This window comes from Lactuca virosa, chromosome 9, assembly GCF_052849685.1.
Source record: "Lactuca virosa cultivar CGN04683 chromosome 9, Lactuca_virosa_CGN04683_v6, whole genome shotgun sequence".
NCBI lineage: Eukaryota > Viridiplantae > Streptophyta > Magnoliopsida > Asterales > Asteraceae > Lactuca > Lactuca virosa.
Genome location: NC_136434.1, coordinates 102,869,791 through 102,891,085, shown reverse-complemented (window position 1 = coordinate 102,891,085; position 21,295 = coordinate 102,869,791). Strand labels below are relative to the sequence as shown.

The following is a 21,295-nucleotide window of genomic DNA, read 5'->3' as shown; positions in this document are numbered from 1 at the left end:
AATGATGTTATCATCCATATTATACAGTGTTTTTGGAACCTCTCAAACACAAAATCAAAAGTTGAATCATTCATGTAATGAAATTCGTAACTCTTCTAATATTATTGGTCAAACAAGGGTTATTATGAGTGTGATTCTTGTGGTCAAAAGAATATCAACCACCAATTATGCCTTTAGATCTAATGCTTGAATGAAAACAATCTTGTTTTTGGATTCTTGTCGTCATGATTTATAGAACATGTGTAATTAGGTACATCATGAATGTATGTTCCTCAACATAATGGTCAAAAGTCAAAACACAAACTTTAAACCAACTCGGATCAAAACAACTGTAAGCAATTACAACCACCTTGATTAAAGAAGTATAAGGCAATCTAAGAAAAAGCATTTCAAGAATATCAAGGAATAACATCATAAGGGCAACCCATGAACTTAATTCGTCATATCTTACACATTTAATGTATTTTTTTTAGCTTTATACATTTATAATTGACGTTTATCTTGTTATTAGACGTTATGAATTTTGTAGAATAACATTTTTAATTGGCTATGGAGCCTGGATTAGAGGTTTTAATGATAAATTGAGAGTGTGAAGAGGGCCATGGACAAAGGCATTATATGCCATAAGCATGTGAGGGAGTGTTTGTTTCACTTTTTCTTGACATTTTTTTTAAAGTCATGGTCCCATATTACATAAATAACCCATAAAATTGAATTTTGGGGGCATACTCTTGTGCACGTATGCCATCATGGCTTGTTTACATGATTAAATAAAACCATATGATACTTGAATATAATTGTTCTGGGGCTTATGGTTCACCCCAATATACCAAGTTTCCCTCATTCTCAAACTATGGTTCTAAATAAAATATGGGATTTAAGTGATTGCTTCTAGGTTTACAAGTTGTCTTCAACATTTAACTTATTTGTAAGAACTGGATACGTTCTTATGTAGGATTTAGAAATGATTATACAAGAAGAAAATCAACTTTAGAAAACTCTAGAAAATAAAATTGATAAAAATATGACTTCTGCAAACCTTGAAATTTTTAACGGTAATTTCTTTTTATCAAATTAGAAAAATAACAATGATGATATTCTCTAACCAACCAACCTATTGAAATTTTCATGATTTTTTAATTTATTTCAAATAATGACTTTAAATTGATTAATTAATGTTGAATAAATAGATAGAAAATAAAACTTTGTATCCAGACATACAAATATAGCTATTTTATTAGTTAACAACAATAATAATTAATAATAAATGGTTTTAAAACTTTCTAGATAGATAGTGATCTATACCCTTTTAATAATAATAATTTGTTTTAAAATTAATTAACAATAATAATAATAGTTAATATTAACATAAAATTATAAACTACGTTATGTTATTTTACAAAATACAAACATTAGTTAGATATTTCGATGATTCAAAATTTTCAAAAAAATAAATAAATAATTAATCATAACAATAATTAAAATGTAAAAATAAATCCAAAACTATATTTAATTTTATTAACATGCAAATATCTCATTGTGCGACTTTAATAAATATTTATTTTATAATATCGTTGAAAATAGTTATTATTATATACAACATTAAAAAAGTAAAGGTAAAAATTATTATTTTATAACTAATACTAATAATATAATAATTTTAATAATATATATTTATCAAAATTTTAACTATTGATCATGCAATATTGGAAGACTAGGTGTGAGACTCGTATGTTATACGGGTTTGACAAACAAAAATTAAATATAAAAGTTTAAACAAAAATTTATTTAACTTTGAAATTTTAGATTTTAAATTTAAAATTTAATATTTGAATTAAAAAGAAACATATTAAATACTATATGAGTACTAATATTGTAATTTATTGGTTATTTTCAATTATGACAATTATTAATTGAGGTTTAAATATAATATGTTAATTAAGAAAAGATAAAAATATAAGAAAATGACAAATGGAAAAAACATTTAATCAAAAATACCAAAAAATAATATGTGTCCAAATTAATGAGAGAGTGACATGTAATAAAATTATTTTCATTTATTAGGGAGGATTTAATTAGTTTTTGTTTTAATAAATAAAGATACGAAAACGCCCTCAAGTTAGTTTCTTCTTTTAAAAACATGAAAAAAGAAAAGCATTGGCCCATGTTATTAAATTGGGCTTCCTTAAGCAAACAATTCGCCTCGGCCCTTATTTTGAAATTCAAATCGTCTAATCAATTCTCACCAACATCGTAGGTTTCTTATATATGTTTGTCAACGGTCGAATTCTCAGAAAACGGCTACTCTCTCTCTCTAGCTTCCTTCTCAAATTTGGGATTTCGATTTCTGTAATTTTCTCATAAGCAATCAGATTGTGTTCTTCGATTTCTCCCTCCTTCTTCGATAGATTTCATCAGTCGACTCAGTTGCAAAGACCACATTTGTTAAGGTTTGAATTTGTTTAGATCTGAATCCGTCTCCCCTTCTTCGTTTGTAATGTTTTTCATTATATGATGCTTCAAATAGAATAGGAAATATAAACACTTACATGCCATTTTATATACATTTATATGCATTTTTTGATTTGGATGTTTCTTATTGTGTGCATAGAGCTAGATCTCTGATCTTTCTCCATCGCTGACATGATGCCATACCATAAATTTATACATTCCATCCAATTTCAAATTACAGACACAATTCCACTTTTTAGGGTTTATCAAATCAATTCAATTTCAACTTCCATTGATGTGAATCTAAAAAGAATATGAGAAAATTCGTATCAGTTTTGAACTCGAAACATACCAATTTCACCTCAAATGTCAAAGCTCGTGTGTATATGATACATATTTCTTGCTGAATTCTTCATAAGTTTGTTTCAAGCCTCTAATTTTTATGATTTGAAATAGTTATCAGAATGCCTACTCCAACAAAAGATCCACTTTTGCAAGTGGAAACAACATGTGGATCCCTTCTATATGAACTTCAGGTACCCATTCACCATTGCAATTTCAAACTCTAAAAAGTAATTCCAATTCTTCTCAACTCAATACTTTCTACTAATCATACAAATCTTTCCGAGAAAAGATTATTTGGGATGAAGTTGGCGAAAACGACACAGAAAGAGATAAAATGTTGCTAGAACTCGAACGTGAATGTCTTGAAGTATACAGACGAAAAGTTGATTCAGCAAATAAACGTCGAGCTCAATTAAGACAAGCAATCGCTGATTCTGAAGCAGAATTAGCATCCATTTGTTCTTCCATGGGAGAGAGACCTGTTCATATTAGGCAGGTAATTATTTATTAGATTTAGATATCTAAATCAAAATCTTATCCCATTTTCTTGAAAAATTCAATTCTCATTTATAATTTTTCTGCAATTCGCTCAATTTCTAAACATTCACATGTTACATTTTCAGTCTGATCAAACTCCTCGAAGCCTAAAGGAAGAACTAAGAGCCCTTCTTCCAGAACTTGAAGAAATGAAAAAGAGAAAATCCGAAAGAAGAAATCAATTTCTTGAAATCTTGGAACAAATACAAAAAATACAAATGGAGATTTACTCAACTTCTTCAAACACAATCTTGGATGAAACTGATCTCTCTTTAAGAAACCTTCAAGAACTTCAAACTAAGCTGCAAACACTTCAAAAGGAGAAGGTAATCTTATTTTATCATCTATAAGATTTTAATAATTTGTCATATAATGAATTATTAATATTTTATTAATGTTAATATCCAGAGTGATCGTTTGAAGCAAGTTCTAGACCACATGAGTTCCTTGAATTCACTCTGTTTGGTGTTAGGAATGGATTTTAATCAAACAATTCAAGAAATCCATCCTACTTTATCTGAAGGGGCAAATATGTCAAAAAGCATAAGTAATGACACAATTTCAAAGCTAGCAACTTCCATAGAAAGACTTCGAGAGATTAAAATAGAAAGAAAGCAAAAAGTAAGTAATGGGACAATTTCAAATTGTATTTATTTATATTCCGACTTTATAATAATATGAAAAATTATCGATTAATGTTTTTAGATTCAAGATCTTGCAACATCTTTAATAGAGCTATGGACATTAATGGATACTCCTATTGAAGAACAACAAATGTTTCAAAGTGTTACATGTAACATAGCTGCTTCTGAAGAGGAGATAACAGAGCCCAATTTGCTTTCAGTGGATTTCATTAATTATGTAAGTTTTTTTTTTTGTTTCATTTTCAGAATTAAGTTGTAAAAACTATAATATGTTATATACATTAAAGGTTGATGCTGAGGTGTCAAGGCTAGAGGAGTTGAAGTCTAGTAAAATGAAAGAACTTGTTATGAAGAAAAGAACAGAATTAGAAGATATTTGTAGAAAGACACATTTGATTACAGAATCTGATACTTCATTAGAAATTGCCATTGAAGCCATTGAATCTGGTATGTATATATGTATGTTAAAAGATGTGGATTTTTTGAAAATTATTTAAATTTGATATGTTATTATTGACTGATGTGTGTTTTTTTTATTGAATAAAGGAGTTGTGGATGCTAGTAGTGTTCTTGAACAAATTGAGATTTTAATTGGGAAAGTGAAAGAAGAAGCTTTTAGTCGAAAAGAAATTCTTGAAAAAGTTGAGAAATGGATGACTGCTTGTGCAGAGGAATGTTGGCTTGAAGAGTATAACAGGGTATTTTCGTCTTTTTACAACTTGTGTTTGAATAATGAAAATTTTCAATCAATTTTGGTCCCGAAGATTTTTCTCATGTTATATTGGTCCTTATTTTAAGGTTATTGTAATGTTTTTGGTTAAAGGGTAATATAGTCAAAACACACATGGGCCTTTTTTTGTTATTTACTACTATTAATTTAATTAATTGCTTCTTATTTGCTTCCATATAAAATACCATTTTTTTTTAATGTAGGATGATAATAGATATAATGCTGGAAGAGGTGCTCATCTTACACTTAAACGTGCAGAAAAAGCACGTGCTTTGGTTAATAAACTTCCAGGTATTTTTTTTTTTAATTATAAAAAGAAAAATCCCAAATTTTTTTATTTGTAAATTATTCATGCATCTTCTCAAAAACAGGAATTGTGGAAGCTTTAGCTATGAAGACAGTAGCTTGGGAGAATGAGAGAGGTGTTGAATTTACTTATGATGGGGTAAGATTGTAATTTCATAATTATATTTTGATTTTTATATTGTTTTTTTTTTAATTATTCTTGAAATCTAATTTGTTATATTCAGGTTCGGCTTCTTTCCATGTTGGAGGATTATAAGATCTTAAGACAAGAAAAAGAGGAAGAAAGAAAAAGACAAAGGGTATAAATAAATATATATATATATATATATATATATATATATATATATATATATATATATATATATATAATAATTTATTAAATTAAAGGTAAAATATGTAATTAAAGTGCAAATATGATGTCGTTTTGGTTATTTCAGGATCAGAAGAAACTTCAAGGACAATTGATAGCAGAACAAGAAGCACTTTTTGGATCAAAACCAAGTCCAATGAAGCAACAAAGTGCTACTAAAAAAGGGGCAAGATTGTCATTTGGCAATTCAAATACAACAAGCAACAGAAGATTATCATTAGGTCATGCAACTCCTAAACAGGATATTAATTCCAAAACTACCCCTACTACTTCTCGTCCTACCAAAAAAATCGATGGATTCCGCAAGCCTTTTTCTCCCATTTTTTCCAAAACTACCCCAAATGTCACAACAGAAGTTGAGAAAAAACACGAGATGCTACAAAAAACATTTCAAAATAATAACAATATGTCGACATTTACTACCCCTACTAAAACTACGATATTTGGTTTAGAGGATGAAAATACGAATAGAACTCCAAAAACAAATTTAATTCCGATTTTACCCTCCACGCCATATACTACGGGTTCTATTGCGATGCAAACAGCTGTTACACCTGGCCCTGTTTTGATTAAGGAGATTGTTCCTGAAGAGGTTATTGAGTATTCGTTTGAAGAAAGAAGAGCTGGTTTTGTGGTTCCTAAAACACATTTGAAGACATGATATGATGGATTTTTTTTATTTTTTTTTTAGGTTTTTTGATCTTGTTTTTTTTGCTTTGAAAGTCAAATTGCAATTGGCTTGTAATATGAATTGAATTCGTATGTTGTTGCTCTTTTGGGTATGTTATTATAAATATTGTTTGTTTCGTTTATAAATAATTTGTAATTTTTTTTTCTATCAAAATAATATTCAAATTGTTTTTTTTGGTTTTTAATCTTTGTTTTTGTTTAGTGTTTGTCATGCTTTGAAAGTCAAGTTGCAATCGGCTTGTAATATGAAGATCAGCCACCTGTAAGAAGCAACAGTCAAAAAACTAAGAAAAGACATAAAAAAGAAAAACCTACAAGGGTACTCACAAGTTGCAAGGAGAGTAGATTTTTCAATGTTTCATTGAGTTCATTTGTTGAATAGGAATTTATATGTTGCTCTTTTAGGTTTTGTTATTATAAAAATTGTTTGTTTCATTTATGAATATATTATAAAGATATTTAAGTTGTTTTTTTTTTTTTTTTTTTTTTGAGTAAATTGGTTCATCCAAAAATTGAATTTTTTTTTTTTATTTGGTCATTTTTAAGATAACAGTTAACTCGATAAATCAAATCTGTATTTTTTAAGATACCATATGGATTAAATTTGTATGAAAGTTTTAATTTTTAAGACAACAGTTAACTCGAAAAATCAAATTTGTATTTTTTAAGATACCATATGGATTAAATTTGTATTAAGAAAACAGATAACTCGAGAAATCAAATTTATATCTTTTAAGATACCATATAGATTAAATTTGTATGAAAGTTTTAATTTTTAAGACAACAGTTAACTCAAGAAATCGAATCTGTATTTTTTAAGATGTCATATAGATTAAATTTGTATGAAAGTTTCAATTTTAAACTGACATATAAATATAAAAAAGATAGATTCAAACTTATTTTTTAAGATACCACACATAGTTTTTTTTTTTATGTGTTGAAGAAATAATTACACATAGTTAGGTTGTCATTATTAACTTTATTCAATGTAGATTTACTAATTTAGGTGTGTGGTCAATGTGAAGAGAAGCAGTCAAAGGTAGTAGGAGACAGAAAAAGATCCAATATTCTAATATTAACTTTATATTCTTTATTTCAAATAATAAATATATATTAAATTTTTATTTAAAAACAAAGATTTTGCGAATATAGTTATTATTTTAAATACATTTGCTTTTATATTTTATACAGACTAATTGAATTTCCAAGACGGACTTCAAACCATTTCCTTAACCAAAATTAATATTATGAATATATAATTTAGATATAAAAATTATCCATCAATTTACCAATATTTTAATTATATTTCCCCTATTTATTTATTTATTTATATTTCTATTTTCCTACTTTAATTTTTCTCTCTTTCTTCTTTTCCTGCAAAACCCTAATTTCATTACCTTCAAAAAATTTCCAGCAAGCAAACAAAAACAAAAGTTGATTTTGTATTTTCATTTTCATTTTCTTTTTTACTGTTGAAATTCGCTTATTCTGCTACAGCAAAACATATGATCAAGCAACTGTTGATTCTTCTTTGAGTTAATTTTCTTAACTGTTGAAATTTTAGTTATAATAGTATTTAGAAATTAACGATTTTAGGGATTTCGTGAGTTTGTAGTAATTTCTTCTTCTTGAATGTTGTATGATCGCTGTTGTTTATCTTGATTCAACTCTGTGTTCTTCTTACAAAAGCTTTCTTTTTTCATTATATAGTTAGGTTTTTAAGTAATCACCCAAAAGAAAAACTTTAGTAAAGTATCAGTGAGTTTGTGAAAATGGAAGGTACAGAGGAGAATCATAATTCCGGTTCGGTTGTAGTATTTGGCGGGGAAGGAACTTTCAGTGGATCAACGGTGGCACCACCACCACCACCACCGCCAGCGGCGGAATCGCTGGTGGGTGCTGTGATTGCTGTGAGTTCGACGCCTGGCTCAGATGGTTTTAAGAAAAAGAGGGGAAGGCCGAGGAAGTACGGACCGGACGGAAAACCTAAAGTAACTTTGTCTCCGATGCCGATTTCTTCATCGATTCCCCTCTCCGGTGATTTCCCCGGCTGGAAGCAGAAACAGGAAAAGCCGATAACTTCCATCAAGAGAAAGCAGAAACTTGAGTTTCGCCCACCAGGTATTCGATCTAATGTTCGCTTGAGAATCGAGATTCATTATTTTATTTGATCTCGATTTGATTTTGTTTATACTATATATATAGATTCTAGTACTATAATTTGTGTTTTTGCGTATGTTTTATGTTGAATAAAAGCTAGATCTTTAGATCTTTGATGAATTTAATGTACGACGACTGGGTCCCTTATGCTGGAAGTCTGCTGTCAGATTTGAACACACACACACACAGTAAACAGTAAACAGTCAGCCACACATCACCATCCTCCATTTCTTATGCTTAAAATCATTGAGTTATGACAGATTTTCTCAAAGTCAAATTGTTTACTACTTATAGCTACTCACTCTTGGTCAAGAGAATCTTTCTGCAGAAAAAAAAACGTCTTCACTTTTAGCAGTTGAATTATTGAACATCTGAACCCTTATCTTCTCTTTTCATTTCAATACAAATCAACCTTATTTCTTACAAGATTGTGAAAGTCTGAAAGAATTAGAGGATTTGGATAAAAAGTTCCAAGAAAGCTGCTTGCTTTTCCAATATATGGTATTTTATTGGAGTTTTCAGTAAGAAAGATTGCATTTTGTGCATCAATTAGATTGTAGGAATATTTGAGAACCCAATTGATGCATATTATGTGGACTTTTTGAGTCTTTAATTGAATTTCTTGATCCCATTTTGTAATAAAATGATCTTGATGTTGTAGGAGCACAATTGGCATCCTCAATTGGCGCCGATTTTACTCCCCATGTGCTTACAGTTAATTCTGGAGAGGTATAAATATAATAATAAAACATAAAGATTAATAACAAAAAAATAAATATTTATGTTTTTTTTTTATAAAATGTTGTTAGGATGTTAATATGAAGATCATATCATTTGCTCAACAAGGGACAAAGGCCATATGTGTTCTTGCTGCAAATGGTGCAGTTTCAAATGTCACACTTGGTCAACCAAATGCTTCTGGAGGCACTTTAACATACGAGGTACAAAATTACAAATATACCCCTTTTGTTTTCGCCTTTTTCTTTCTATATGATGTTATTGGTATTGGAATTTTGATATTAATCAAATTTTTTTTGACTTTTTGACTTTTTTTAGGGTCGATTTGACATTCTTTGTTTATCTGGAGCTTTTACACCGAATGAAAATGGTGGAGCAAAAGGGTGGTCCGGTGGGATGAGTGTTTCTTTGGCGGGCCCGGATGGGCGGGTTTTGGGTGGCGGACTGGCGGGCATGCTGGTTGCTGCTGGCTCTGTTCAGGTTAGAAATTTTATATATATTTTTTTTATTTTTTATACCACTAAAATGGAAATAATCTTAAAGGTCTGTTTTGGTTGGATGGAATGGAATGGAATGATGAATGAATGGAATGGAATGACCGAATGAATAGAAATTGAAATCATAATTTGATTAAAATCATGAATTTATAAAAAAATATTTGTGGTGTTAAAATTTATATAAATAAAAATGAGTTAGATTACAAATTAACAAAACTGAAGGATTCATTAGTGCACTATTCCATTCCATTGGGCCAAACAACCATCGGAATGAACGATTCCATACCTTCTCTGACTAGACAACTACCAAATCCTTTTAGTAAAAAGTAGGAAATACTTTTTTAATTGTCAACTAATAAAACATATTTCATTTTCAAAGAACCAAAGATACATTTTGACCTTCAAAAGTCAAAGTCAAACTTATGATTTTGTTCCAAATTCAATAAAAGACACATACTTTTGTTTCAATTTCAATACCCACTTCCATCTTTACCAATATTTTTTATAATTCCCATCATGGTCATCAATCTTTTTCCAAAATTCCAAAGATTAACATCAATCTTGATGGAATTGGAATGATATGTAATTATTTTCTATTTCTATATATATTTTTAGGTCATACTTGGAAGCTTTCTTACCGATCTCCAACAAGAACAACAAAAATCCAAAAAATCAAGATTTGAACCTTTTGCTACTACACCTTTCTTCAAAGAAACATATGGAGATCATGAACCTAACATAAGTTTTACACTCACAAATCCAAGAAGTTTAGACACTGAAAGAAATGGATCTTTGCATGTTTCTGAATCCAACACATCACAGTTTGAGGTTTCTTGCTAATTAATCTCTCAAGTATGCAAGATTTGATGTATCGTGTTCTTTGTTAGCGGACTCCGAGGTTGTTTTACTTAGGAAAAATTGTTAGACACTATTATTTATTTCTAAAATTGGGGTTTAAGTTTATGTTAATGTTGGTTGTCTTTTAAGTTTTAACCATAGGTGTTAAAAGGGTAGGATTTTTATGTCAACTCCAGTGTATGATAATGGAGGATGAAAATTGGTGGGTTTTTTTTTATTGTTGTTTTTTAAGTGTTATGTATCCTATGGATTTGAGTTTCTTGAAATGTTATAGAATTGGCGTTTGTTTTATTCAATTCAATCTGAAATTTTAGGTTTAGGGTTTGAAGTATATGGTGTTTTATTATTATTGCATATTTTATCTTATTGAATCTTGTTTTCATAAGGTGAAAGGGTTGGTTGTTAACATACGAAATTGAATACAACCAAAACTTGGATTTCTCTCCTTAAGCATTGAGAAGTGTGTAAGATGTTTAATTAATTAATGGGTAAAAAGGGTTTATTCAAGTATTATATGAAATATCAAATTGCAAGAATGATCCCTATAGTTGTCAAATTTTTGTGTTTCAATCTAAAAAAGTTTCAGACTTGTATTAGTGGTCATATCTTTTGCTGTTTTGGTCCTTGACACATAGGACTGTAAATCAATTGAACGAACATGAATAATGGCTTGTTTATGTTTGTTGATTTCCATTAACCAAATAAACAAACGAAATTTTCTTGTTTATGTTCATTCTTTTCACAAATTATATTGTTCTTATTTGTTCATTTGTGTATGTTAAGATGATAAATGAACATAAGAGATAATAAAAGAACAAACATAAAAAAACATAAATGAATATAAACATTTAAATCAATAGTTGTAAAACATGACGTTAGTACTTCTAGTATGTTGATCATACTAACATTTATCAAATCTCTGAGTTGCAGAACTTGAACCACTTTTAAAAACATCATATCAATAATTGTTAAACATGTTGTCACAAACATAAAAAGCATAAATCAATATAAAAATTCAAATCAACAATTGTAAAACATGACATCAACACTTCTAATATGTTATCTTATATATTAGTTTGTTCTAACCCACATGCATCTAACCTACCATAATCCTCTCACCCTAGTCGGTATACCCCCACTGCATCTAGGGGTGAGCAAAAACCGCACCGCAACTAAAATTAACCGCATAAACCGCAACCGCAATAAAAACCGATGGTGAGGTTTTTTGTTTTTCAAAAACCGCAAATTTGCGGTGCTGTGCGGTTATTAGTTTTCAAAAAACCTCAAAAAAACCGCACCGCACCGCATATATTATATACAATTATTTTTTATTAATTATTAATATATTAAATATTAAAAATAAGACAAATTTCATGGATGAAAGATTGATAAAATACTAGAAGACAAAAGTGTTGGTTTTTTGTGATGTTTAACTTTGAAAAATGGTGAAATTAGACAATTTTAAGATATTTATTGTTAATTACTATTGATATGATGTTTTTAAGATATTAGTTGTTTGTGATTTAAGTTAATTGTTTTATACCTTATGGTTTTTTTTATTATTACAAGTAATATGTTTGAACTCTTAAAGTCGTTTGAGCTCCAAACTGTGGTTAAAAACCACACCAAATCCATGTGGTTAATAACCGCAAAACAGAAAAAACAAACCGCACCGCAAAAATAACCGCCTAACCGCACCGTAAAAATAACCGCACCAAGCGGTTTTGAAAATGGATTAACCGCATTTGCGGTTAGTGGTGAGGTTTTGGCTAATAACCGCACCGAACCGCACCGCGCTCACCCCTAACTGCACCATGCAGGAAGGTGGGGGAACATCACACCACCTGGTGTGACGTGACGAGTGCAGTGACCTCCACCATGAGACACAAAATTACCGAAACTTATAAATTTTGAAACGAAAGATGTATCCAATATCTTGAATTATAAACTTATGTCCACCCAATGTTATCAACAATTGTAATCACTACGAACAACATACCTTAATCGTCCTTCTTTCATGGTTTTTATACTTCAAAGAGTTGCCAAAATCAATTGCAACACCTCATTAGGGGATCGAGTTTGAGGCTTGAATCGCATCAGCTAAAGCATTTACAACAATTTTCAGATTTGTTCAAATTAGAGAAAATGAATCAACATTATTTGAAGCTAATATATAAGATAGCATAAAGGGACGGTAAACACCACCCCAATACACAAACGTTTTTAGCAAACATTGGTCATTAACATGTTTATGCAACTCTCTCTCTCTCTCTCTCTCTCTCTCTCTCTCTCTCTCTCTCTCTCCATACCATCAACATCACTACATCATGGAGGTATTAAAATGTCATTGCTCGAGTTTATCCAGGTGGAGCCTAGGTGGAGTGGTGTCAATGACATCCACTTCGTTTAGCCTTAGTAGGATTATTAGCGAAGGGTTAAACAGTCATCTCATAATTACAAATAGAATTTATACGGTAGAGATCTTGTCCGATGATGACAGCTTCGGATATCTATTTCAACAACCATTGAAGACCATTTGTATGCCACTTATCTTTAAATCATGATATTTATTAGGGAAATTGAATAAACTAACCAATATAAATGTCTATATTAAAAAAATAACCATTTTTTTTATTTTCGGCAAATAACCAACTTCTCTGGAACATGACACTTAGGAAGAGAGTCTGGAATTTAGAGTAGCCATTTCGAAATGGCATTTCAGAGTGTCAATTCAATGATCATTTATGTAAAAAAAATTTATGTGTTTATGGTATGATGGTCATTTGTAACTTTATGATTATAAGTTGGGAAATTGAGTAAATAACCAAATATTTATGGCAATTTGAAGAAAATAACCAACTAATGCTTTCCACATGAAACAAAAAACTACTAGAAAAATAAATATTTACAAACATTTACATATGTTCATATAATGATTAAAACATGCAGATGGACCCTTAGTTGTGACGTGTATCCCATGTTATTCATGTAAATCGCCTCTCTTGATGTTTCCCTCAATGCTCACTGATTGATCAATAATCAACCTCTTTAGTAACCAACATAAAAAACCTCTACAATCCCCTTTATCGTGAGACTGTTGTAGTGCGTTGTGACTTCACAAGAGTGAGTGTGAAACTATCCATGGAGATTACATCGACGGGTTTGGTATCCCAGTAGTTGATGGCCATTAGCATTTCGTGGATATGGGTCACATTGCTTTAAACCAAGATGTAGATTCTAAAAAAAGTAGTTGCTCGACCGGTAACTATCGTATATAGTGAGCGTGAACTTCCGAAAAATCCACCCCCCCCCCCACCCCCAAAAAAAAGCAGTGAGCATACGTTACATTAATGGAGATGTAGCTGCACAAAAGGTTAGAAATAACAAATCATTTTGTAACATTTTGTTATAAGTGACTGATACTTAGGTAATGTGTCATATCCCTGGCCAGCGACGAAAACGTCGGGCTGTGCAACTTATTCATTGATCATATTTGTTAAACATACATTGAATAGTACAAATATAACGTCATAAAATACTAGCTTCTATTAATATGGAACTAGAAGTTAACATTGTCTGATGTAGTACATGATAATCCAAAATACGATACATGCCCTAACAGTCAACATAGCGAAGTACATAACTGTGATTGCTAAATAGTTCTATGAGTATTCTTGAGGGTGACACTCCGACTTCTTATGTTCCTGAGAATACATGCATTTTGAAGATACGTCAACATAAACCTATTAAGACTTCGTGTTAACGATATTTCGAGAATGGACTCAAATATTAGGTTATGGTCTGATTCCAAAAATGTGCTCAAAAACACTTAATGAAATGCGTAGCTATCCTTACGAATCGATTTAAAGTTCATTTACAGACAAATCATTTATAATACTTGTTTGTTTTCTTAAAATGTTCGTAACTCTTGCGCACGATCTTCGTTTTCGATGTTCTTTTCATCCATGGAATCGTGTTCTCATTCTCTATATGTTTATTGTATTACTTGTACATAAAACTACTTAATACATAAATCTTGTTTTAATGTATTAAACCATTACTTATGTATAGTGAATAGTGTTTGTTTGTTAACGATCTATATCCATTGAAGACTTAAGTGGTATATTGTATGCATTTCTAAAATGCAGAATGAGGTTGCTCCCTCATTAGTAAATTTGAAAGTTTTGGGGTTCTAAGGCTTACATTTATCATGAACTCCTCGAAAAGTTAGAACCCATATCAGATAGATGTTACTTTGTTGGATATCTGCTAGATATTTTGTCCATTTTTTTTTACAAATCTTCGGGGAACAAATTGTTTGTCTCTTGAAGGGAAGTCTTCCACAAGGGCGATGAGTCATTGATAGATCATGAAAATTCTACCCGCTAGCAGGAAGCCATGGCAGGCCCTGAGGCTGCCAAATGGAAGGAGTCTATGGAGAGCGAGATGAAATCCATATATGATAGCCAAGTTTGGAACTTGGTTGATAAAACACCTGGCCTTCAAACACTCGGGTGTAAATGGGTCTTCTATAAGAAGACGGACATGGATGGTAATATACACACATACAAAGCTCGACTAGTTGCAAAGGGTTATACTCAAACTCAATGAATTAATTATGAAAAAGTAGCATTTATACTAGGCATAAAGATCTATAGAGATAGATTAATGCATAACTCTAAGAAAGGGTTTGTCCTTATGCAACATGATGTAACATTAAGCAGAGCTCAATGTCCAAGTACTAGTGATGAGTTGGATAGAATGAGTTGAGTTCAATATGTGTCGGTTATGGGATCGATCATGTATGCCATGATATGTATAAGGTCTGATGTCGTGTGTGCTTTAACCATGACAAGTAATTATCAGGCTAACCCTATTGAAAATTATTGGATTGCATTCAAGAACATTCTGAAGTATCTAAGGAGGACAAAGAATATGTTCTTGGTTTATGTAGGTATGGAAGATCTAGGTGTAAAGGGCTACACTGATGCTAGCTTCCAAATTGATAGAGATGATTCTTGTTCGCAGTCAAGATTCGTGTTCTTACTGAATGGTGGAGCAGTGACTTGGAGGAGTTTCAAGCAATATACAATAGCAGATTCGATGAAATAGGCTAATTATATTGTAATTAATGAAGCTACAAAAGAGGCAATGTATATGAAGAAGTTGATCAATGATGTCTATGTTATTACTAGCATTGATGATCGGTCGCCTTTGCTAAATAACCCAGAGCTCACAGGTGCACAAGGAATATACTCAGGAAGTACCATTACATCCAATAGTTGGTCAAACAAAGAGACATCGTAGTTAGCGGAGGCACATCGAAAGAGAACAATGTCGATCAGTTCACTAAACATTGTTGCAGACCAATCATGATAATCATACTAGGTTGACATGCATTAGATTTGCACGTGAATTGGTTTGGGTGTATTTAGTTTAGTTTGATTTGTTTTGGTAACTTATACAGTGTAAATATTTATCCGATTTGACAATCACTGTGTGGAGATCTTAATATATGTTAGAGAGAAGTTATTTTTATTATTTTATTATTATGTTCCATTTGCATGTTTACTTAACTTCGTGAATATTAATATATTCAATGTCTCCACAGTCGGTCATACTTCTAGAAGTACGTAGTGATTTAAGGTTGTTATGAAGTATTAGTAGACTGTCCATGGAGATGAACATATCATAGAGATGTGACTAATACTAATGTTTACTTAATAGAGATTAAGTTTGGATTCACCTGTACTTATAGATTAATTCATGAAAACTGTCATGAATAATTCTATGATGATAATATATTATATTCTTCAAATATAAATGCATGAGATTTTTTGTTATGCAGTATGTTATGTTTTGGTGTTTTCCAATGTTGTTTGTACTGGTAACCATACATGGAATGTTCAGGTATGACATGATAAAGTCTATGTAGTCTAAGTTTGATTGTTCCTTCTGTCATAGCGGTCGATGATTTAGTGTAGTCAAAGTTGATTTGTTTCTTTTGCCATAACGAGAGAAGTGATGTCCCTAGGCCACATGATGATTTGGTGTTGACATCAAACACATGGTCGTGCTCAAACTAAATTGATAATGAATCAATAATACAATATGGTGTGGTCGACACAAATCTCTACCAAGAAACATAATTTTGAACGTCTGAGATTGACATAGCTTCATGTATTCCGTTTATATTTATATCTTGTTGGACAACATCACATATACGATATCATGTAATCAAAGCAAACAAAGGAAAAGTAAGTTGATATAAAGAGTAACACATACCTAGCTACATCTTAGAGAAACATATAGTAAATAACTGAAAGCAGTAAAGCAAAATAGCTGTATCAAACAAAATATCTAAAAACACAATCACACAAAGAGTATTAAACCATGATGTTGATCAAGAACTAATTTTCATTTCTTCCAAGACAAAATTGCATTTCCTCTAAATGTATAGCGCATAATATTCCTCAACTTACAACCAAAAGATTTTCCCATTGATCACTTTAATTCTCAAAAAAAAAAAAAAAAAAAAAAAAAAAAAAAAAAAAAAATACATAACACCAAAAACCCAAAATACAAATTCTTCTCATCATTTAGTGTATCAAACAAATATTGCAAGATCTAGTAGTTGTAGTAGTAGTAGCTACTTAATTCACATCTATCAATTCAACATCAAAAACCAACCATGCATTTGGTGGTATAGCTGATCCAGCACCTTTACTACCATACCTAAAAATCAACAACACAAAAACCACAATTTTTCAAAATTTAATTTTTTTATATAAACAAATAACAACACTAAACATATATTAAAATATTTAGAAAATTAAAAAATTACCCCATAGCTGGAGGAATGGTTAGTCTTCTTTTGTCCCCAACACGCATTCCTTTAACACCAACATCCCATCCCGCTATCACTTCCCCAACACCTACAAAAGTTTCAAATAAATAAATAAAACATTATTATTATTATATAGAATTATCTTACACTAAAAATGTCAAATTTAAATATATATAAAAATTATGTTACCTAGGCGAAATTTAAATGGCGCTTTTCCAATGTTAGAGTCGAATATTTTTCCATTCTTTTGCAACTTCCCAACGTAACACATGCTGATCTAATAAAATAAAAATAAAAAACAAAAAGTTAGACAACTTTGATTACTTTGAAACAACTTATAAAACAAAAAATATATATTTATATAAATTGACTCACTTTCTTTCCCGGGTCGGCCCGTTTTCCATTTGGTTTACCCATTTGAATCTCCTCAATTACTAATCCATTTGGAAAAGTTCTAACTTGAGATGCTTTTGTTTCAGTTTTTACTTTTGAATCCTTCTTTGTTGTACTTGTACTCTTCTCTTTGGATTCCGATTTTGTCTCCCTTTTGAGTAATATAAAACAAACAATTAGTGTTTAACTCCTATATATTTGTTTCTATTGTAAATTACAAAGTTAGTCCCTTAGTTTATAGCTTTTTCAGTTTTGGTCCTTACAGTTACAGATATCATGTGTTAAACTCATATATTTGTTTTAATGTAAATTACCTCATAAATCAATATATTTTTGAAATTCGAAATATAATCAAGAAATTAACATTTACAAAATTCAAATATAGGGTTGCTGAGCCAAGGGCAAAATGGTCATTTTTAAATGTAAAGTAATTTCAAAACTTAAATGTTTCCTAATATACTTAAAAAAAATAATATGTTACCAATGAAATTAAGAGAATTATAAATTTGGTCCATGTAGTATATTGTTTTCCTTTTCAGTTTTGACCGAAGGGCAAAACGGTAATTTTACAAAAAAAAAATCTTGGTAGTTTGAATTATCGAATCAAGGACTAAAATCGTTATATGACATCAATATAAAGACCAAAACTGCAACTTACTCTTCGTTTTTATTTCTTTAAGTGAGGAAAAGATGTAAAGCTAAGAAGATACTTACTTTACAGGTGTCTTCTCTTGATTGGTTTCCTCTTTTTGAGCTCCATTTTTGTTATTGTCACCACTTTCTTGTGTCTCTTTTACTTTCTTATTCTTCTTCTTCTTTTTTGATTTTTTGGCATCTGTTTCTGGTGTAGAAGCTGCTGCTACATTTTCTGGTTGGCTGATAAATGATAATCAAAGAGCAAAATAATGGAATTAGAAATTGAAAACACCAAAAAAAAACAACTATTGTTATATGTAATTAGAGAACTAAATAGAATTGAACTGATGGATATAGAAAAAATGTTATTTTATGACCCTGCATAATTCAAAAATACCTTAAAACAAGATTGAAAATGATACCTGATAGGATCACCTCCTGTAACAGAATCATCTTTCTTTCGTTTTGCTGTATGTTCAGAATCATCTTTCTCTTTTTTCCTCTTGACTTGACCATTTTGCCCTTTTCCAATTGACACTTCTGAATCTTGTTTGCTCTCTGGAACTGGTACACTAGCTTTGTCCTTATCAGAGGGCAATATCAGAAACCCATCTTCATCTTCACTCTCCAATTCTGGAACATTGTTTGATTCTTTTACAACAATTTGCCCCTGTTTATTCTTCTTTGATTGTGCAGGAGTGGCTTTTTCAGTTGCAGGATTTTCTTCATCAACAATCTCCTCAATTCTCACTAATATGAAAAACAAATGTGATTTAAAAAATGCAAAAACTACTGTGTAACAATATAGTGCAACAAAAGAGATGTATTATAGTTATATACCTCCACTGTTAGGCATCATATACATCTCATTATCAGTGAGGTCATCTGCTTCATCAAAATCAAAGTCGCTATCATCTTCAGAGTCCATCTCTGGTGCTATGATACCTTCTTCATCAGAATCACTTCGAAATCTTGTTAGGGAAAAGAAACAACTAACAGTAACAAGTTCAAGTTCATGCCTACATGACTACATGGCAATATCATAGAGCAAATGGGTTAAGATTTAGAAAAGGATACGATTCATAGTCATCTTCATCAGAATCTGGCTTTTCTCCATAGAAGAATCCAGATAGATGAATGCTGTGAGGTCCCTCCACTGAGAATGTAACTTCATCATATTCCTCAAACTCTATGTTTAGTGAGCATGTCTCCATTTTTTTTGGTAGTAACGAGCATAAGTAAATCGGTTTCTTATCACCAACATTACACACAACAACAGCCTTCTCTTTTGATGAACCACTACCAAGTGTTGCCTATAACAACATAAGATTTCAATCTTAATTTCAACTTCGAAAATCGGACTTGATTCATGAGATAAAATAATCGTTTCTCAAACTTGCTAACTTAGCAAAAGTAAAGCCATGTCAAGTACAAAAATCGGGCGTACAAAAGAGATTGAAATTATTTGAGCGGCATAAACAAACCTGTGATAGATGAAGCCTTCCTCTTTCATCATCGTACTGATGAAGGTGAGGTTTGCCGGGCTTTATTTCAATTCCTGAACATCAAACACCAAATGAACAACATTAAGAAAACAATCTACGAAGATATGAATGAGAATGAGAGATGTAAGAACAAAATTATTGAAACTAACCCCAAAACGCCATTATTCAGGTGGCGAAAACGAGATTGAAGAATCGCACGTCTTGCCTTAAACCCTAGAAGAGACTAGAGAAGAATGATGTAACAAGCCACTTGGCGATTCAAGATAAACCCTTGTATTTTAGAATTTGGGCTCTTTGAATTTGAAATTGTGAAGATTTAGGCCCACAAGTCTAAAAAGAGATGCAAGAACTAGCCCGTTTGGTTTTGTGATCTTAGGGCTATGGTTAGGCTATGCACCAAAAATATTAAAATGAAAAATATCATGTCACAAAGTAATTAATTTTAAAAAGAATATCACCGAGTAATCATTTATTTTTTGTAATGTATTTTTTTTTAGATTGGTTCGGTTTGTGAAATCCAATGATGACTATTTTTAACCTACGTAAAATTTAGGTTTTGTAAAATGGTTTGCAAACTACTTTAGATTTTGGTAAATTAGGATTTTTGGATGAAGTTAACTGAAATTATTGGTATTTGATGATCACTAACTTAGTGCAATGTAGTTGTTTCCAGGAAGGTGCATGTAATAAATCTCAAAAAAAAAAAAAAAAAACATGTATAAAGTTTGTAAAGTGATCATGCTTTGCAAAAGAATTTTGTTTTATATTACGATCATTTGAGGAGAATTAATCAACCATTTTATGAGATTTCATAATAGCTATAACTTTCTAAAAATAAAATTTTGCAAATTGTTAGAATATCAAATATATATATATATATATATATATATATATATATATATATATATATATATATATATATATATATATAAATGGTTTGAGTTACGGTATTCTACTACAACAATGTAGATATAGATGAATGCTCTACAAATAATTGTAACCATCTCTTTAGAAGTGATAATGAAGAAGTCGATGGAGAATTTATCTTTAACCATCTTATTGGAAGCGGTAGTTGATGAGAGCAAGTCAGTTGATAGCTTATTTTATTTCCTTATTTATTATTAGTTTGTTTTAGATTTTTAGCTTTTTTTATTAGTATTGCATTGTATATTCTATATTTTCTTCATCATGGATCGTATCGGGGACTTTTTATTTTGCATGAGGAATTTTGCAGGGTTTTGGAGCTTATCGCGATTGTGGATTAGAGTGAAGACGGACTTGTGGGCTCTCGATGCACTATTGGGTTTGGCGGATCCATAAAAGAAGACTTGGGCCTTAAAGAGTTGAAAACTTGGATATTTTGGGCTTGTGAAGATGGGTCATAAACTTCTATTTTTGGGCTTGGAGCATCCATTTTTGTAGCTAAATGATGATTGGTTGGTTTAAATCACATGGATATGGAGGGGACCAAAGGAATCTTTGGTAGTGGAAGGGTGGAGTGGAGGAATGAAGGACCAATAGCATTCCAGCAGCACTTGCGCGGGTAGAATTTTCGTTGCGCGGGTACCCGCGCAACTGCCCAGTTTTG

The 21,295-nt window shown here is 30.8% G+C and overlaps 3 protein-coding genes across 4 annotated transcripts; 2 read left to right on the top strand and 1 right to left on the bottom strand.

The window, feature by feature from the left end:
- The first annotated feature begins 2,309 nt into the window (after positions 1-2,309).
- LOC145141192 (65-kDa microtubule-associated protein 3-like) lies at positions 2,310-6,258 on the top strand. Its single transcript, XM_079074511.1, has 12 exons — positions 2,310-2,450; positions 2,908-2,987; positions 3,086-3,292; positions 3,420-3,659; positions 3,742-3,954; positions 4,039-4,194; positions 4,265-4,424; positions 4,524-4,675; positions 4,911-4,998; positions 5,079-5,152; positions 5,238-5,312; positions 5,451-6,258. The coding sequence occupies exons 2-12, from the start codon at positions 2,916-2,918 to the stop codon at positions 6,042-6,044; spliced, it is 2,031 nt and encodes a 676-aa protein (XP_078930637.1). The 5' UTR covers positions 2,310-2,450; positions 2,908-2,915; the 3' UTR covers positions 6,045-6,258.
- Positions 6,259-7,436: 1,178 nt separating this feature from the next.
- LOC145138345 (AT-hook motif nuclear-localized protein 6-like) lies at positions 7,437-10,622 on the top strand. Its single transcript, XM_079072441.1, has 5 exons — positions 7,437-8,194; positions 8,895-8,962; positions 9,043-9,174; positions 9,290-9,451; positions 10,084-10,622. Exons 1-5 carry the CDS (start codon positions 7,846-7,848, stop codon positions 10,306-10,308), a joined length of 936 nt encoding a protein of 311 aa, XP_078928567.1. The 5' UTR covers positions 7,437-7,845; the 3' UTR covers positions 10,309-10,622.
- Positions 10,623-16,725: 6,103 nt separating this feature from the next.
- On the bottom strand, positions 16,726-19,958 carry FKBP53 (FK506 BINDING PROTEIN 53). 2 transcript variants are annotated; one of them, XM_079074482.1, is made up of 10 exons: positions 19,857-19,958; positions 19,687-19,760; positions 19,280-19,515; positions 19,043-19,173; positions 18,625-18,952; positions 18,281-18,442; positions 17,549-17,717; positions 17,363-17,450; positions 17,171-17,261; positions 16,726-17,061 (listed from the first exon to the last, which is right to left on the bottom strand). In XM_079074482.1, exons 1-10 carry the CDS (start codon positions 19,867-19,869, stop codon positions 16,980-16,982), a joined length of 1,374 nt encoding a protein of 457 aa, XP_078930608.1. In that variant the 5' UTR covers positions 19,870-19,958; the 3' UTR covers positions 16,726-16,979. The 2 variants fall into 2 exon arrangements, with proteins under 2 accessions (XP_078930608.1, XP_078930609.1); XM_079074483.1 differs by having other exon boundaries at positions 19,043-19,164.
- Positions 19,959-21,295: the final 1,337 nt, after the last annotated feature.

Bases quoted from the DNA above. Each gene is read 5' to 3' on its own strand.
- LOC145141192 (XM_079074511.1), top strand. From the start codon at position 2,916: ATGCCTACTCCAACAAAAGATCCACTTTTGCAAGTGGAAACAACATGT. The intron at 4,999-5,078 runs GTATTTTTTTTT...TCTCAAAAACAG, and splicing joins TTTGGTTAATAAACTTCCAG to GAATTGTGGAAGCTTTAGCT. The intron at 5,153-5,237 runs GTAAGATTGTAA...TGTTATATTCAG, and splicing joins TTGAATTTACTTATGATGGG to GTTCGGCTTCTTTCCATGTT.
- LOC145138345 (XM_079072441.1), top strand. From the start codon at position 7,846: ATGGAAGGTACAGAGGAGAATCATAATTCCGGTTCGGTTGTAGTATTT. The intron at 8,963-9,042 runs GTATAAATATAA...AAATGTTGTTAG, and splicing joins TTACAGTTAATTCTGGAGAG to GATGTTAATATGAAGATCAT. The intron at 9,452-10,083 runs GTTAGAAATTTT...ATATATTTTTAG, and splicing joins TTGCTGCTGGCTCTGTTCAG to GTCATACTTGGAAGCTTTCT.
- FKBP53 (XM_079074482.1), bottom strand. The intron at 18,953-19,042 runs GTATATAACTAT...TTTTCATATTAG, and splicing joins TATGATGCCTAACAGTGGAG to TGAGAATTGAGGAGATTGTT. The intron at 17,718-18,280 runs GTAAGTATCTTC...ATTACTCAAAAG, and splicing joins CAAGAGAAGACACCTGTAAA to GGAGACAAAATCGGAATCCA.